Source organism: Meleagris gallopavo, chromosome 28 (assembly GCF_000146605.3).
Source record: "Meleagris gallopavo isolate NT-WF06-2002-E0010 breed Aviagen turkey brand Nicholas breeding stock chromosome 28, Turkey_5.1, whole genome shotgun sequence".
In the NCBI taxonomy this organism is placed as follows: domain Eukaryota; kingdom Metazoa; phylum Chordata; class Aves; order Galliformes; family Phasianidae; genus Meleagris; species Meleagris gallopavo.
In genome coordinates this window covers 472,365-489,798 of record NC_015038.2, presented here as the reverse complement: position 1 = coordinate 489,798, position 17,434 = coordinate 472,365, and the positions used below count along the sequence as shown (strand labels likewise).

General features: G+C 61.4%; 1 protein-coding gene across 1 annotated transcript; it reads right to left on the bottom strand.

The window, feature by feature from the left end:
• Positions 1 to 3,426: 3,426 nt before the first annotated feature.
• Positions 3,427 to 15,524, bottom strand: NAV1 (neuron navigator 1; the record flags this gene model as incomplete). Its single annotated transcript, XM_031557007.1, is given in 29 exon segments — positions 3,427 to 4,341; positions 4,869 to 4,930; positions 4,933 to 5,065; positions 5,214 to 5,332; positions 5,454 to 5,650; positions 5,994 to 6,065; positions 6,200 to 6,354; positions 6,435 to 6,670; positions 6,763 to 6,922; positions 7,055 to 7,150; positions 7,240 to 7,363; positions 7,430 to 7,605; positions 7,699 to 7,809; positions 7,811 to 7,888; positions 7,947 to 8,147; positions 9,337 to 9,345; positions 9,724 to 9,845; positions 10,418 to 10,529; positions 10,626 to 10,709; positions 10,901 to 10,978; positions 11,069 to 11,092; positions 11,282 to 11,334; positions 11,772 to 11,942; positions 12,580 to 12,728; positions 12,877 to 12,918; positions 13,111 to 13,560; positions 13,830 to 14,523; positions 14,913 to 15,210; positions 15,366 to 15,524. Coding segments are annotated over 29 exon segments (4,461 nt in total), but the record flags the coding sequence as incomplete, so codon positions are not given.
• Positions 15,525 to 17,434: the final 1,910 nt, after the last annotated feature.

The window sequence follows — 17,434 nt, the reverse complement described above, 5'->3', positions numbered from 1 at the left end:
CCCGGAGCTCCGCCTGTGCCGGGTGCAGCCAGGAGCCCTCCGTGCAGCCCCGAGGGGACGTGGGGGGCAGAAAGGTTGGGGTCACCTTGGGAGCGTGGGCTGGTGGTGTACCGTGCCGGATGATGTAACTGTAGTCAGCGCCGCGGTGCCCCAGTGGTGCTGCTGTAGCTATGGGGCGATGATGTATCTGTGCATGGTGCCGCTGTACCTATAGAGGGTGATGATTTAGCTATATGGGGCGCTACTCAGCCTATACCGGGTAGTGCAGTATCCTATAGGTGCTGCTGTACCTGCATGCACTTGTGGTGCTGCAGCATCCATACACCACATGCTGCAGGACCCCATGGGTGCCACTGTACGAATATGGGCTGATGTTGTGCACATACTGGGTGCTGCAGCACCCCGTGGGTGCTGTCATACCTACGGGGATGGTGTAGGTACACCTACCACGTGCTGTCAGATCCTGTAGAGGCAATGCTGACACAGCTTGGAGCAGTGATGGAGCACCTGGTGGGAAGGCAGAGCCAACCAAGGGAGCTGAGGTGTGTGCAATGTACCTGAGTGACAGAAAGGGGTGGAGCCAGGATCCACCCCACCCCAGCCCTCTTCTAAGGTCTGGCAGTGGAAGTGAGAGCATCTTGCTGGAGATCCCTGCCTTGTGGAGGTCTTCTAAAGGTAAGCAGTTTTTCTTCTGTTGTTTCTGTGTCTATGGTTGCTGTGTTTGGGCTTGTCCTTATTTGCTGCAGCCCAGGACTTTGTTACCCTACTATTATTGCTGTACTTTCCATCACATTACAGCATCACACACCCAAACTGAGTGCAGGTGCACCTGGAGTGGATGCAGTGGTCCCCCAGGGTCGCTGCTGTGGCTGTACGGGGCAGCGATCCACCCACACCCAGTATAGCAGTACAGGTGCTGCTGTACCTGTATGGGGTGCTCTGAGGACGAGGGACCTCAGCCCCACTCCACAATTGCTGAGGCAGGCTGGTAGCTGCTCGCTGCCATCCCTGTGCAGAACCCGGGGAGCCAATGGGAAGAGCCCCCATTAAGATCCTCACTGTGCTGGCATTAATTCACGGCTTCTGGAGCAGTTTTCCCTTCCTGGCACGGCTCTCTGGAGTGGAAAACAGCTCCAGGGCACCATGCAGCCTCCCTGCAGGTCCTCACCTGTTCCCCAGCACTGTGCACAACAGCCACAGCCCCAACCAGGGCAGCATTACAGCCCCCTGGGTTTGGGGCACTGTGTGCAGCGACAGAGGACACGCAGCCAGGCAGTTTACAGGAGATAACTTTATTGAACCCAATGGTGTGAGACAGACGACCGAGAGAGACATGCCGGGTGGTGCGGGCGGCGTGGGCAGCAGGAGCTGACTTGGTGCAGGGCTGGGTTGGTTACTGTCCTTCGGAATGAGCCTCAAGCCTTTTCCTGGCTTCCTTGTGTACTTCCTTTAAGTAAAAACGACGAATGGTGGCAGAGTCCAGATGGTGTTTGTTCCCTCTGATTGTTCCCGCAGCTATGTACAACGTGGGGTTGCGTTTCCACATCAGGTATAAAACGGAGCGAGTTTACAAACTTGGAGGCGAGGGAAAAAGCAAAGACAGACAGGCGAGAGAGCAGTAGAAATCTGGACCAAAATCTTAAAGAGAAATTTAAAAAGTGCTATAAAACCCCTCGGCAGGAACACCATGCAGTTAAGAAACACAAAACCCAGTCAGTTACACAGATCATCTAAAACAGGAATTTGTCCATTTTCGTCTTTTATTTAATTAAAAAAAGGTTTGATTCTTCTTTTAATAGAAAAAAGCTAAAATTGTAAGGTTCAGGCCACTGGGCAGCAGCAGCTCGAGGGTGGTGGTGGGGCTCCTGGTGCTCCAAGGGGCTGCGGGCACCTTTGGGGTGACGGCAACTTGGGGCCAGCAGGCAGCCTTAGCACAGTGTCCCCATGGGGACAACAAACACCTGGGGATGGGCAGAGCAATGGTGGGATCCATGGGTGTGGGCACCCCAAGGGATGCTCGGTCCCCAACCCCCCGATGGGTGCCACCACACTGGGGGGCACCAACACGAGCCACCAATGCTGGTCCCCTTCAGGTGAGGGAACCCACTAAGAAGCCCCACCAGCACCCACCATCCCCAGGGCTCGGCTGTAGCTGCTGTTCATCCCACAGGCTTTGGGCATCTGCACCCACAGGTTATGGGGCGATCCCACGGGCCACAAAAGGGGACACTGCAGTGCGCATCCCATGGGGGGTTTGTTGGGTATTTTGGTGGCTCCGTGGTGGTGCCAGGGATGAAATCCCAGTGTGAGGCTGCACCAACGCCGTGCACTGCGGGGCTCCTCCAGGGCACCCAAAGGTGCTTTGTGCCCCGTCCTCAGGGCGTAGGGTCCTGAGGAGGGCGAGAGGGGAGTGCGGGTCCCCAACCTCGAGCTGCTGCTGAGCCAACACCTGGTACAATCAGAAAAGAAGTCAGCACAGCACAGTTATCACAGAGTACAAAAAAAGGAGAAAGACGCGCAGGGTCGGACCCCGCCAACTCACGCAGGGCGTTCGACTACGGATCTATTTACAGCGAGTCCTCAGCTGACAACACAACAGAAGGCAAACAGAAAGCCCTAACGTCCAAGCCAGCGTGGGGAGGGGCAGCCCTGTGCAGAGGGGCTGGCAGCGGGGAGGCTGTGGGACAGACGGAGAAGTGAGCACCATGGGGCCGCGCGGGAGGGCTGCGCGGGCAGGAGAGCACCGAGGGCAGCGGGGGGCACAGAGCCCCAGGGAGGTGGGGGGTCCCTGAAGGCAGTGTGGGGCAGAGCAGCCGTGGGGAAGCGCTCCCCTAAAGGTGCTGTGCCCTCTGCAGGACCAGGAGGAGGGGAAGTTAAGGGTACTAAAGGGACCAAAGGCAGTGGCCCCAGCTGGGCAGTGCTCAGCGAAGCACCATCCCATCCCATCCCAGCTGGCTTTGGAGGCATCAAATACAGACCGTGACTGTACCCGCCCCCCTCCCCCTCCAGCCCTGCGTGCCCCCTACCCACAGGGATTAAGGCAGTGCAGGGAGCAGCGCCTGTGACATTGCACCATAGGGCCAAGGGGACGCGTGGCCCCAGCTGGATGTCCCCAAAGCACCAGTGTGGGTATGGAGAGCCCATGCTGAGAGGGCACTGTGCGGCTGGAGGGCACAGGGTGGGTCAAGAAACCCCACAGGGCGGGTCAAGAAACCCCACAGGGCAGTGGTGAGCCAGAGGCACGGGGACAATCTCAGACACGGCTCTGTCCCCGTGCCACCCACCCCAGCAGCAGACAGGGGACAAGGAGCAGATTGCCATGCCTTGCCCCATGGCACCGTGCTGACCCTTGGCAGCCCCCGGCCCAAGGCCAGACTTTGCCTTGTGCTTTTGGGGAGGGGGCCTCCAGGCAAAGGGGCGCTCCGGGTGCACCCGACTACACCACCTGCCAAGACCCATCCCAGCCAAGATATGAGGCAACTGGAGAGGTGGATTTGGGGACTGGAGGTTGTCCAGTAAGCACCAGTTGTGTGACGGAAGTGTGTGAAGGGGAGTGGTGGAACCAACAGCTGCAAAAGAAACCAAAAGGAAGCAGAGCTGCTCAGGGGAGGGGAAGCGATGGGCACCAGAGCACGGGCCCAGGATTGGGAGAGCGAAGAATCAGAACAAAAAAGGGAGCAAAGCAAAGTCTGGACTCGGTCAAAAGAAAAAGGGAGGGGGGAATAATAAAATAAAATAACCGAAGCGGGGTTTATTAGGTTGTCCTGGGTGCAGCGGCTGCCAAGCAGGTTAAATGAGGAATGTACAAAGAGAGCAGCGGGAGCACGGTGCCAGACAGACAGACACGGGCACACGCTCCTCCCACCCCCCAGCTCCAGCCCGGGGGCTCCCACGGGGTCCCTGCCCCACGCAGGGCCCATCCTGCAGCTCCCTGGAGCGGGGGCTTGGCCGCAGCGGCCCCAGAACCCGAGAGTTTGCAATAGAGACAGAAAAACCAAGGAGAGAAACCAGGATTCTCCTACCCCCAAAGAGGGGTGGGGAAATGGAGCCTCGCACTCCCCCACGGCAGAGCTGAGCTTCCCCACGCTGTGCAGAGCTGCACAGGGCCCCGCTCCTCACCGCTCGCTCACCAGCCCCAGCCCTGCGCTCCAGGCTACCGGAGGAAGAGGAGGAGGAGGAGGAGGAAGAGGAGGAGGAGGGCAGCCCGGTGGCCACCCCCTGCACCTGGGCCGGCATGTCCGTGCCTCACAGAGTCGATTGCAGGTCGGGATCCACCATGGTTTCACGGTCCGGAGACTCGATGTAGTTGGCGGCTTCCTGGAGCTTCAGCAGCATGGCCATCTGTGGGGAGCAGTGCATGGCACACAGCCCAGCTCTCCTTGCCCTCACGAAGAGCCCACCCCAGGAAGTGGGGTACTTTAGAGAGTAAAGCAAAGCCTGGAGATGTTGCAAACCCTTCCCCCCACCATTGTGAGCTGGCCTTGATGCCTATGGCTCAGCATGCGCAGGGGGACGGGCCGTGGTGCACTGAGGGATGTGGCTAGAGGGCACGGAGAGATGGGCTGAGGGATGGACTTGGTGATCTCGGAATCATTAAGGTTGGAAGGATCACTATGATTCTCGGAGGGGACACAGTGGGGATGGGGCGGTGGTTGGACTTGATGTTATCAAAGGTCTTTTCCAAACTTAATGACTCTATGATTTCCACTGGAGCCAGCATCCTGCACCCACCAGGAAGACCCAACTTTTCTGCATCACCCACTCAAGGTTTTTACACCAAAAACTAACTGGGAAAGCAATGCTCAGCTCCATGCTGCTCTCCCCCGACCAGCACCACCCACCCCCTTCCCAGCACACCACAGCCATACCAGGGGGTCCGCATCCAGGGAGCTGGGCGTTGTGTCTTTGACGGTGCGCTCCTCGGGGGGGAGACAGTGCTATGGGGTCCAATGGTGGGCGGGGGCAGGTGGTACAGCTTGGACTGGTCTTGCTGTGCTGATGGCCAGGGCAGGGTGTCCCGCACCCACTCCACGGGGTCCTCCCAGGCTGCCTTCTGCCCGTGGACCTGCAGGCAGAGGGCAAGAGAGGTGGCACCTGCACACCAAACCTTCACCCCCCCACCAAGGGACCGCTGTGCCAGCACACCCCAGGTGCCACCAGCTCTGAGCTGGGCCCTGGTTTTGTGTCCTCGTGCGCCAGGATGCGCCGGGTACCTTGAGCCCATCTTTCGCCCCCTCCTGCAGATAAGGGATGATGGAGTTGTTCCACAGGTCAATGAACCAGGTCCGGAAATCCTCAATTCCAATGGGGCAGGACAGGAAGAAGCAGGGACCTGCAGGAGGAGGCAGAGTACAGATGGGAGCTGGGCTCTCTGGCTCCAGCCACCTGCCCCGTGCCAGCAAAGCTGCACCCAAAGAAGAAGATGTAGAAGAGAAAGGCGAGCCTGGCCATACCGATGAGGAAGTCGGAGGTGCTGTGTTTCTCCAGAAAGGTGTGCAAGTGGTACCAGAGCTTGGGCACCCAGTCCAGCACACGCAGCAGCTCCTCCTTGTTGGCGTTGACATCTGTGTCTGACTCCAGCAGCTTCCTCCGCAGGTAGCGCACCAGGAAGCCATTGGCTGGCTCCACGTTGTTGGAGAAGGTCAGCATCCTGGGGGAGACCGGGGTGCTCAGGGATGGGGCTGTCCACGTACCACAGTACCTCCCCAGCCCTTTCATGGTCCTCGGACCCTTAGGAGAGGCTCCTAGGACCCCCACATGGCCCAAGCCCAGGGTTGAGGCAATCAGACCCTTCTAGGATGGCAGGGAAAGGCACGGGGCTTGGTCCTCATCAGGCTCCCCAGTCACAGTACGTGTTCCTGGGACTGCCCAGCGGCAAGGACTGACAGCCTCTGGCCTCCCCAAGCCCACAGGAATGCTCCCCAGGGATGTATAATCCTAAGGAGTTGGATCCTTACGGGTCTCCTCCATCTTGGAACAGTCTATGATTCTACCTGAAGCTGAGATGGAGACCATGGTTCGGGGTCATTTTCACAGGCTGGTTGGTGGTCCCGATGATGTAGGGGCTGAGTGAGAGATGGGATCAATGAGAAAAAGCAGCCTGCATCACTCCCAGCCGCAGCAGAGCCAGGCACATACGTGGCCGTGCCGCCCCGTCTCCAGGAGGCTGTGCTGGATGGGGACACAGCAGAGTTCTCACCATTTGTGGTACTTGCAGGTGAGCGCGCCGTTGACGAGCTCACTGATGGAACCCGCCTCGCTGAGGTCGTCCAGGAGGATCACCAGGGGCACGTCCGCCGTGCCCGTCTCCCTGTCGATCTGGTTGGCCAGGTTGGAGAGGTACAGCTGCAGGTCCTGCAAACAACGGAGCATCACGTATGGCATCAGCATCAAGTGGGACAGCAGCACCGGCGCCGATGGGGACAGTCCCTCACCTTGCAGGACTGCTGGTGCATGTTGAAGGTGCTGACGATGCCCTCGGTGACGTCCCGGCCCGAGCGCTCCACCAGGTACTCGGCCAGGCGGTTGGTCAGGTACGTCTTGCCGGTGCCGCTGGGTCCCGAGAGGATGAGCCGCCGGTGCTTCAGCAGGAGGCTGATGTAATGCTGCATCATGGGCTTGGGGATGAGCGTCTCGAACACCAAGCTGTCCACGCACTTCTCCTTCAAGCCTGCAGGGAGGGATGAGTGTCCCGCTCACACCCTGTGGCACCAGGGGACAGAGGGAGGACGGGACAGCCGTGGAGCCTCTCTGCTCACCGACCTTTGAGTGTCACCACGATGCTGCTCATGCCCCGGCGGCACAGCGGCAGCTCCGGCGGCTCCGTGTCCAGGACCCGCTTGATGTGGCTGATGCTGTAGCCATAAACAGACTCAGTGCTGAGCCCCAGCGTGGACGCAGGATCCATCTTGGTGATGTAATCCTATGAAGACAAAGACCGGTCTGTTAAAGAGCGAGCAGCGCTCAGCAGCTCCCCGAGTCCCCAGTCAGGACCCAGGCACGGAGAAGCAGTGCACAAGGAAGGCTCTCAGAAGAGGAGTCACGATGCTCCTACCTTGAAGACCTGGCAGACAGCCTCATCCAGCATCTTCCAATCCACCTTCCCGCTCACCTTGGTCCAGCCCAGGAAAAACTCTTGTTGCTTGAGGTCCTAGGAGCCAAGGCAGAGGTGTGTGGGGTTGGAGCACAGCATTTTGCCCCACAGGGACAGGTCGGGATTCCCGCACAGCCCACGCTTACCCCCTTGATGATGTGCTGGGGTGGCATGCGCACCACGATCCTCAGCGTCAGCTCATCTTTCTGGGTGCCAGCACTGACGGCGTCCATGGGAGACATGTCTGGGGGCAAAGCAGAGTCGGGGGATCTGAGTACACCCAGCCTGAGCCAGACCCTGCACAGCCATCAGCACAGGCAGCTCCGCCAGCCCTACCGGCGTCCCCCGGGGCTGGGGCTGAAGGCATGGCCCAGGGAGAGCCCCAGCGAGCGCCGCGGCGACGAGGAGGCCGACGTGCTGGTGATGTGGCCAGGAATGGATCCTGGCACCGCCGAGGGCCCCGGAGCCACTTTGAGCCGATCATTCTCTGCCTTCAGGAGATCCACCTCCAGCTGGGGGAAGAAGAGCAGGACGGGCCGGGTGAGCAGCCGTGTGCTGGCAGTGCCCAGGAGCCACAAGGCTCTGGGGAGCGCAGCCACCCCCACCTGCATGTTATGCATGGTCTCCCGCAACTGCTCCAGCTGGTGGGCCGAGTTGAGGGCCTCCAGGCGGATGTCCGTCAGCTTCATCTCCTTCTCCCACAGCTCCGAGCGCACGCTCTGACACCTCCTTCTTCTCCGGCTCGCCCTCACCGTGCGCCTGGAAGAGCCTGGGCCAGGGAGAGACCGAGGTGTGCTCAGGGCTGGGGCGGGGGCACAGCCACCCCACAGCCAGCCCTGCTCCCCTGCACCACGCACTCAGCCGTGTCGATGCCCACGGAGGAGGAGGTGGAGGATTTGATGGAGGGCGAGGCGGTTTCGGTGGAGCCGTGCTGGAGCTTCGGGGAGGACGGGGCTGATGAGTCCGGCGTGGCGATCTCCTCAATGTCCGAGTAGGACGAGGCCGACTTGGGCCCCTTCTTGATGCTGAAGGCTTTGTTGAAGGAGCTACGCAGCTACAGGAGACAGAAACACTCTTGTTAGAGACAGCCCCGCAAACACAGTCCTGGCCCAGCCTCGTGCCCATGCCCACAGGCAGTCTGAACTGGGACCAGTGACAGCAGCACCACCACTGGGGCAGGACTGCTCGCTACCACCACCCTGCACAGCCACCACCCCAACCAGCACCAACCACAGGACCCACATCCCAGCCAGGCTCCCCCACCAGCACCCACACTGGGGCACTGCACCAACATCCTGCTCCATCCCAAAGAGCAGACTCCATTCCGGCAGTCACCCAGCAGCCAAACCAGCAAGCAGGACATTGCAGCACCCAGCCGCTGCAGAGCTGGGTCCTGGGACCCCTGAGCCCCTCTGCGTCCTCCTGGAGGTGTGGGGCACGAGGGTGGGCATGCAGCATGCACACAGCACACACACAGCAGCAGACAGATGAGTGGGAAAGGCTGGAGAGAACAGAGGGACACTGTGCAGGGGCCAAACCATGGCTTACACACCCCACCTCTGGGACACTGAGCTCATACTGCATCCCCCTGGGGGGGTGATGTTCCAGTGGGAGGTGGATGGAGAAGGGGATGGAGAGCGGGCAGGATGCGGCCCACTTCCCACTGGCTCTGGAAAAGCTAAGCAGTGGCATTTCCCAGGAGCAAAAATGTCACAATGGAGTGGATGGAATGGTTCGTGCAAAAACCAAGCTGAGTGCCTGGCTCTGCTATGACAATAATATAGCGGGACCTACATGGGCCCTGAGGGGAACAGAGCAACTCAGCCCCACTGGCAGGCTGGGGGTCACCACTGGGGTCAGCTGAGGAGCTGTGGGCCCCTGGGCACCATGACACCTGGTGCACAGCCCAATGAGGGCAGCACCACACCAATCAGGGCTGCAGTGTCTCCTTGCGGGGCTGTCCTTGGATGGCTGTGATGCCTGCCCCAAGCAAGAAGAGAACAGACACCATCCATGGGACGGGTCCCCATCCCGCCCCAGGGATCCCTGCCAAGCTGCCCAGGTGGTTCAGCTCTTCCCTGAGTTCTGACACCGCAGGAAGCAACCAAGGCATGCTCAGCACAAAGCCCTGGGGTTAGTGCCAGTGGGATGGGATGCTCTGTGTCATGAGTGCCTTCCCATGAAATGGAGCGAGCACCCAGAGCAGGCACAGCATGGAGTGGAGGGCACAGCACAGGACTTACCTCATACACCTGGAAAAAAAGGGATGAGGTCAGCATAGGGGGAAGAGAAACAAAACAAAGCGAGACTTAATCATGCATCCAACTCTGGGCCACCTGGCCTGCAGAGCCCCAGGCCAATTCCTCGCAGGGCTGACAGGTGGGAGAGACCACAAGGAGCAGCTGTACGGGACAAGAGCTGGAAAACTCCTGGAGGAGCTGGGGAAGTCCTGGCCCCAGGCAGCACATGACAATCCCGTGGTGGCTATGTGCTCCTCGCCAGTGCTGTCCCCAGGGGACAGAGGGGACCAACACCACGAGGTCACAACAGACTGAGTGTAGCTGGCTCATAGGGCTGAGCCCACGCAGACCCCATACCCCCTCTCCCCACCTCCCCCCTGCCCAACCCACCCAGCTCTTCTTCTTCTTCTTCTTGGCGTCGGCATCTTTGCTGCTGCCAATGCTGGAGTGGCTGATGATGCTGTTGAGGCTGGAGATGCTGTCGGAGGAGTTCTGCCGCTTGATGCGCAGCTCTGGGGCCACCAAGGGAAGGCAGACCAAGAAGGGAGCGATTAAACTGCATCTATCCAGAACCAGAGCAATCACATATTCCCAACCCACCCTGCAACCCGTCCCTTCTCCCCCTGGCCCACCCAAACCACGCAGGAAGGGGACATGAGGTGCTGACAACCATGGACATGCACAGAGCAGACATTGCTCCCCTCAGGTTCCAGGCTGCCTCCCTGCCAGCACCCCACACCCACAGTGGGACCTGGAGGTAAGAAACACTTAAGCACTCGTGGGAATAAAGCCAAGATGAGTAGCTAGGAACATACTGGTGGCAACAGGCCCAGTGAGGGGAGATCTGGGGGAGGACAACCATCCCATTCCCCACACACCAGCACCAAGACCTGTGATGACAGCTCTGGTTGTGACACACAGACTTTGGGAACCCCGGGTGGAAAAGAGCCCAAGGGACCCCAAACAGCTCGCTCAACCCCGATGCCAGCTCCAGGCAGGAGGAGCCCATGAGGGGCTCCTAATCCCACAGCAGGGGCTCCTGAGGTCACAGCCCCTTGGTGGCCAGCAGACCACCATGCCTTACCTTTGGGCGCAACATCGGTGCCATTCAGGGCACCCTGGATCACAGCTTGGGCCTCCGAGTTCTTCTTCTTCAGGAAATCGATGGTCTCCCGCAGGTCCAGCAGCTCCGTGTCCTGCAGGAGCAGAGCCAGGAGTCACGGAGTGCATCCCAGTGGTGCAGGAGAATTCCCAGAGCACCCACAGCTTCAGCACCCTGAGCACCCACCCACCTTCTCCTCAGCAGTCTCGGCCAGGTGCCGCAGGCGGGACGTCATGCTCACCAGGCTCTGCTCAAAAGCTGCCACCAGGTTGGCCTGGGAGAGATGGAGAGAAGGGTGAGCATCTGCAGCCCCAGGGTTCCTCGGTGCAGGTGGCAAGGGGCAGCAGAGGGGACTCCTCCCAGGGCAAAGAAGAGGAGCCCAGAGCAGAGCCCATGGCAGGTCAGCTCCTGAGCTGAACCAGAGTGGAGGTGAGCATCAGCCTCGCACATCCCGCAGGAACTCACGTTAGCAGACAGCTGGGATGTCAGCGTGGCCACCTTCTCCTGCGAGGACTCCAACTCACGACGCAGCTTGCGGATTTGCTGCAAGGAGAGAGCAGAGGGGTGAGAGGGGCCGTGTGCTCACACTGGCTGTGGGTGGGGACCAAGTAGCAGCGCTGGGCACAGGCTCACCTCAGACTGCATCTTCTCCTCAGCCTGGCAGCGTGAGGGCAGAGAGAGACAGACAGAGGCAGGCAGTCAGGAGGGCAGCGAGGCGCAGACAGGCTCAGCACAGGACAGAGGACATGCACGGAGCCCCCCGCATAGCTCAGCATCATTTTCCCCCCCGGGTCCCCCAACCCATAGCCATGCAATGAGGAGGCGCAGCCCGGCGGCAGCTCTTACGGAGGAGTAGGTGGAGGACGCGCTGGAGGCCAGGGACAGCACCGATCCATGAACTGCAACACAGCAAAACCCAGTGTGTCAAGAGACTGAGTGCTGCCTGGGGTTAAAGGCACAGTATAATGCCACAGGGGCTCTGCAAAGAGCCTGGAGTGGGGACAGTGCTGCAGGACACCGCCCGCTCCTCGGCACTCGGCCAGCATCCTCCTGCCTGGGCACATGGCAGGGAGCACCCTCCACCTGCTCTGACTGAGCCTGAGGCTCTGCCACCCATGCTGGATGCTTGGGTTCCCCATCCCCGGTGCCAACCCGAGGCCACCGGGCACCTCCAGCCACCCAGCAGGGCTCCAACCTGCCCAGCAGCACCTGCGTGGGTTGGGATGCACTGCGCTGATGCTGATGTCTGGATGCAGCAGCCCCTCCAGCAGAGCCCAGAAGAAGTGGTGAGGGCCTGGGGAGCCCCACAGCCCCTCCATCCCAAGCACACTCTCACCGTCATCCACAGGGTCCCGGAAGGAGCCCGAGTGGATCATGCCCTTGGGTTTGTCTGCCAGGGAGAGGGTGCTGCCCATCTGGGAGGTGCTGTACAGCTCAAAGGTGGAGTCGTGGGTGGGGATGCTGTTGGAGCGGGTGATCCGCGGGGTGGTGGTGGCAGTGGGGCTCACTGCAAGGAGAAGGGAGGGGAGAGGAGGGGTCAGAGCCGGGCATGGGGATTGGGATGGGGAAGCGGGACTGGAAGTGGACCTGGGGAGCCGGGAAGGGGAAAGGAAGCAGGGATTGCAGTCCCAAAGCAGGAGGATGGGAGGAAAGCTAAAAAGCAGGTTTACGCAGGGAAGACTGGTAAGCTGTACCCGAGGCAATGCCTCCTGGTGAACATGGAGCTGAGAAATCCACCAAGCTGGGCACAGCTAGTGCCACTGTGCTGGAGGCCGTCACCTCCGGGTGCAGTAGGGATGCACCCCATCACCTGCTGCCAGCCCCAATCCCTCTGCCTGAGTCCCCCAGTTTCCTGGGACACACAGGTCCCAGCAAGAACACAGCAAGGCTCCACTGTGCACCCGCAGAGGAGCAGGCAGGGCACCGAGGATGAGTCAGATGCCCTGAAGCAAAGCCCTTGGCGCCCAGCCACAACCCAGAACCTCGGTGGGGCAAAAGGAATGGGATGCTGAGAGCTGGGCGTGCCAAAAACAACAACAAAACATTGACCCTGGGCTCTGGAGCAGGGGGATGTCCCAGCAATGAACCGGGGCATCGGGGCACAGAGGGACCCAGGCCGGCACAAGGAGGAGGTGGGCACTGACCGATGCTGGTGAGCGGACCCTTCCCAACCAGAGCCATGGGGAGGGCAGGGGGTGAGGGCAGCTCCGGCTGATCGTCCGCTTCGGGCAGCCCTCCAATAGTGTGCGAGTGGCGGCGCTCCTTGGCCTCCTCCTGGGAGTGCAGCTGGTACCTGGAGCAGAGCATGGAGTGAGACGGTGCGGACACCTCCCCACCTCCTGCCCGCCTGCCCTGCAGCACAGCCAGCCCCACACTGCTGGGTGCTCTGCACACCCCTCCACCCTCCCCGCGCCATCCAAAAGCCATGTGGACCCTTTTACCTCAGCCCCTTCTTGGGCAGCGTGTTCCTGTCACGGTTGGTGCTGGAAGGGAAGGGAAGATCAGTCACCTCCCTGCATGGACGGGGAATGTGACGAGGCAGCTAGGGGCTGGGTGACAGGAGGGGGATGCACATTTCCCCCCAGAATGAACCTCCGAAGCAAGCAAACGCCAGAGGGGGATAACGATGGATTGGGTTATGGAGTTGAGCCTTGCTGCCCACCCTCTGCCCATACCTGTCCAGGTGTGCAAGCCGGGGGCTGCCGCTCCAGCCCAGCTCACCCGCCTCCTCCTCCTCCTCTGTGCTGGCAGGGGGGACAGCGGCAGGGCTGGGGGTGGCGGTGCTGCCCCCCGAAAAGGCACTGGGCAGGCTCATGGGCATCTGCAGGGACTCCATGCTGCGATGCAGGCCAGAGAGCTTAGGGTACATCCTGCCCTCCTTGGGGACGCTGAAGCCGCCCATGAGCTCCAGGCCCTGGGAGAAGCTGGCCGAGTTGATGTTGAGGATGGGAGCAGGACTGGGGCTGAAGCAGGGTGTCAGGTGCCCGCCAGCTGGGTGCAGGTCCTGGAGCTTGGCAGTGTGTGGGGGATGCAGCTCGCTGGAGGAGGGCAAGTCCAGGCTGTTGGAATTGACCTTGTCCAAGTTGGCCAATGAGGGAGGCTTCACGTAGGTTTTGGCAGCCGCTCTGGGGGAAAAAATGGATGAGACAAAGTGAGAGCAGGCACTGGGTGCAACATCCCAAAGGACCCCGTTCAAGTAAAGCACAGATACGGCACTGAGATACATGGGTCGGTGGGCACGGGTCGGGTTTGGTGAGCCAAAGGTCTTCTCCAACCTTAATGACTCTATGGGTGGGCACGGTGATGATGGGTTGATGGTTTGACTTGATGACCTGAGAGGTCTTCTCCAACCCTAATGACTCTATGATTCTAGAAGATGCTGGGAGAGTCATACCTGAGGGGAGTGGGGGGCAGCTCAGCCACCTTGGCCGCCGGCGGGAGGTTGGCCTGGGCTTTGGGGGTGCTCTCGGGAGAGCCGACGCTCTTCAGCGTCACGCACTCGGAGTCCAGCGCTACGGCCTTGGCCTTGGCCTTCTCCTTCTCCCGGTCCGTCTGGTTCACAGGGGCCGGCGCGCCACGGCCAGCACCGATCTTGGACGGCTCCTTGAGCCGCGACACCGTGATGCTGGCCTGCTTGGTGCTGAGCAGGCTGGGATCGATGCTGCTGCTGACCGGCCGGTTGGCGCCGCGGCCGCCGGTCACACTCATGGAGCTGGACTTGGCCGGCCGGGGCAGACTGCGGTACTGGATGTTGGTGCGAGCCCCCGGGGCCAGGAAGCCAGGCTCGGCCGTGTTGGAGACATCCAGGCTTGTTTTCCGCCCGCTGACCGGCTTGACGGGGATACCGGAGCTCTTCTGGATCTTGCCCAGCGTTGCTGAGCCCCCGGCTTGCATGACAGTGGCAGTGCCGGTGGCCGGGGCCGGTTTCTTGTAGCCAAAGGAGCTGGAGGCTGAGGGGCGCGTGAGACCCGAGGGCGGCTTCTTGGCATCGCCCACGCGATCGCGGCCGGCGTCAGAGGAGGAGCGCTGCAGCCCCGTGTTCTTCACAGACAGCTTGCTCTTATCAGTGGCTTTGGTCTCGGGTTTGCCTGGTGGGGAAGGAAGGATGAGTGAGCGGGGAGGTCTGAGGGACAGTTAGGTGCAAAACAATTCAGAGCTGAGGGAAGCAATGGAGATGGAAAAGCAGAGATGGCAGAGAGGAAGGAACAGTTGGGTTGGAAGGGACCTTAAACATCACCCAGCCCCCGATCCCTGTCGTGGGCTGGGTGCCCCCTTCAGCTCAGGCTGCCCAGGACCCGTCCGTGGCCCCAGGCACCTCCAGGGATGGGGCACCCACAGCTCTGGGCACCAGTGCCAAGGCCTCACCATGCTATGACTAAAGGATTTCCCCCCATATCTAATTGTAACCTCCCATCTTCCCATCTATCCCCGCCCCCTCCCCCCAGAGGAGCCCTGCCGTGCCCCATCCCGGCCTCACCTGCCACTTTGAGGGAGCTCTGGGCCGTGTGGGTGATGGGAGAGGTCACTGCCACCGGTGGGGTTTTGCCCTTCTTGAGGGAGCCAGGGGTGCCCAGGCTGACCGGCTTCTTCAGCTCTCCACCCTTGGAACCCTCCTCGCAGCTCTCTGCAGGCTCCCGCCGCCACTTGGAGGAGCCGTGCTCCATCTTGAGGCTGCTGCTGTCGTAGTCCAGCTTCTTGGGCGCCTTGTCGTCCGCCTCGCCGTACCAGCTCAGCCCGCTCTCTGCCAGCGAGCGCTTCTCAGAGTCGGTGCGCAGCTGCGGGCAGAACGGAGCCATGGCTGCACCAGGGGATGGGGGGCACCAGCACCCACGGGTGCTCACAGCCCCATCGCATCACCGCGCCATGGCTCTGCCGTGCCTCGGTTTCCCCACGCGGTGCCACACTGCCCGGAGGGGATGGCAGCACCTACCGCTATGGCCGAGTTCCTGCGCGAGGCCGTGGGGGTGGAGGGCAGGGAGTTGAGCGAGGAGCTGGCATTGAACTCCTCCGAGCTGAGGTTGTCAGAGGCATCGCTGAGGCCGCTGCTGATGGAGCTGCTCTCATCCCAGCTGCAACGGCACAGCCAGCGTCAGCACCCCCGGCCCAGCCGTCCCCCCTCACCCACCGGCTCCGCTCCACGCCAGGGCTCCAACCTCAGCCCCATCAGCCTGGCAGGGAGCCGACGCTTGGCAGCCACAGATGGCTGCAGCCCAGCCTGGCAGAGCCTTCAAACCCCACGATTTCCCCACTAAGGCCCCAGAGAGATGTTTTACGGACACGGCAGCACGGGGGGCCACCACCTGCACCGGGGCTGGCACCGAGCCCCCTGCAAGCGGTCCCACCCAGAGGGTCGGGAAGATTCCCAGAAAGGGCAGGGACCAAACACGGAGCACACCATCCAAGCACCCTGCAGCCTCCACCCTTCCTTGGCTGCCCAGCGCCCGCAGGGACGCAGCACCTCCGTGTGCCCCAACAGCTGCTCCGTGCCGAGGGCGCAGCGGAGCGTGCACAAGCCCATCTCCAGGGCTGTCACTCAGCACGGGCGTCTTCCAGCAGGGTGAGCACAGCCCCTTTCAGGTCAACGGCTCAGTAGGTCAGCGAGGTCCCCCCAGCCCCAAATTGGGCTGGGAGGGAGAAGCAGTGGTGGAGAAGGGAGCAGAGCTGCGAGGTCCTCAGCAGAAGAGTCTGCACCGCAGCACCGGCATCACAGAAAAGCAGGAGCCCAACAAGCAGCAGTAACTGGGGAACTGAGAAGCATCACACAAGTGACACAGCAGCCCTGGGGACAGGGCAGGCAGGGATGGCACCCGCAAAGCATCTCTGCCACCTGGGGTCCAGGGACACCCAAACACAGGGGCGGAGCCACACAGCAAGCCAAGTTAGCTCAGTGTCCTGCAGCACAGCACCAGGTGCTGGGCTGGGGTCTGCAAACCCCTACCCGTGGCTGGGGAGTGAGCTCTGACAGAAATGAAGGGTGCTGGGGTCACTGAGCTGGAAATCCCAGGGGAGCCAGAACATGACCGGGAAACACACACAGCTTCCTGCAGGGCTGCACAGTGGATGCCCATCCCCATGGCAGGGGGTCGGGATGAGCCGCCCCACCCCACACGGTCCCCAGGAGCACAGCTGTTGTCATGCAGCGGAGATTCATGGATGGGCGAGCAGAGTCCGGCCCCGGGGCAGAGGCCCCCACCACGTCTCGTGAGATCCCACAGCCGCTGCAGACCCCGGCAGGGCACCGCGAGATCCAAGTCCTGCCCCTGCTGGCCTTCCCAAACACAGGGACCGGAACGGACACAGCCCCCTGCATCCCTGCAGCGGAGCACCGCTGCCCAGGAAGGGATTTAATTACAACCACGTGCCCAGGAAGTGCCACGGGGCTGCCCGGCTCCGCAGATCCCCCACCACCAACCCAGCTCTGGGGATTTCTCACCGGGACAGAAATCCCCAAAACACAAAGCAAAGCTCCTCCACTACCCCACATTAGCATCTCTCGGTACCATCCCTGCAGCAGACAGCACTCCAGCACGGCACGGAGCTGGGGCAGAGCCCTGGGGAGCTGCACCCCTGGATGCGACTGAGCCCAAGGTGGGTCTCTGCAGCTCCGCCCAGCCCAGCGGGGATGACGCCAAAAGGTCTCCCGACCTCACACGGAGGCTCAGGGTGTTGGCATGCACAGAACTCCCGTTAAATAGGAACAGGGTTGGGGGAACCCAACACCCCCAAACCGCCATGTTCCAGGGATCCAGCTCTCCAAGCACTTCCCAGCTCCGCCAAGCCCCAGCACAGCTGCAAGGTGCAGGAAACGTCCTTAGAGCACTCAGTGCCTCCAGCCGGCATGCAAAGGGTCCCTAAAACCGAGCACTGCACCGGGGCAGTCACCCTGCAAGGAAAGCATCACCCCGGGCAGTGACGGCTCCCGGCTGAACGCACGCAGCCAAACCGCGATGGGCAAAACCAGCGGTCCCGCAGCCAAGGTCACCCTGCAACCCCCCCGCG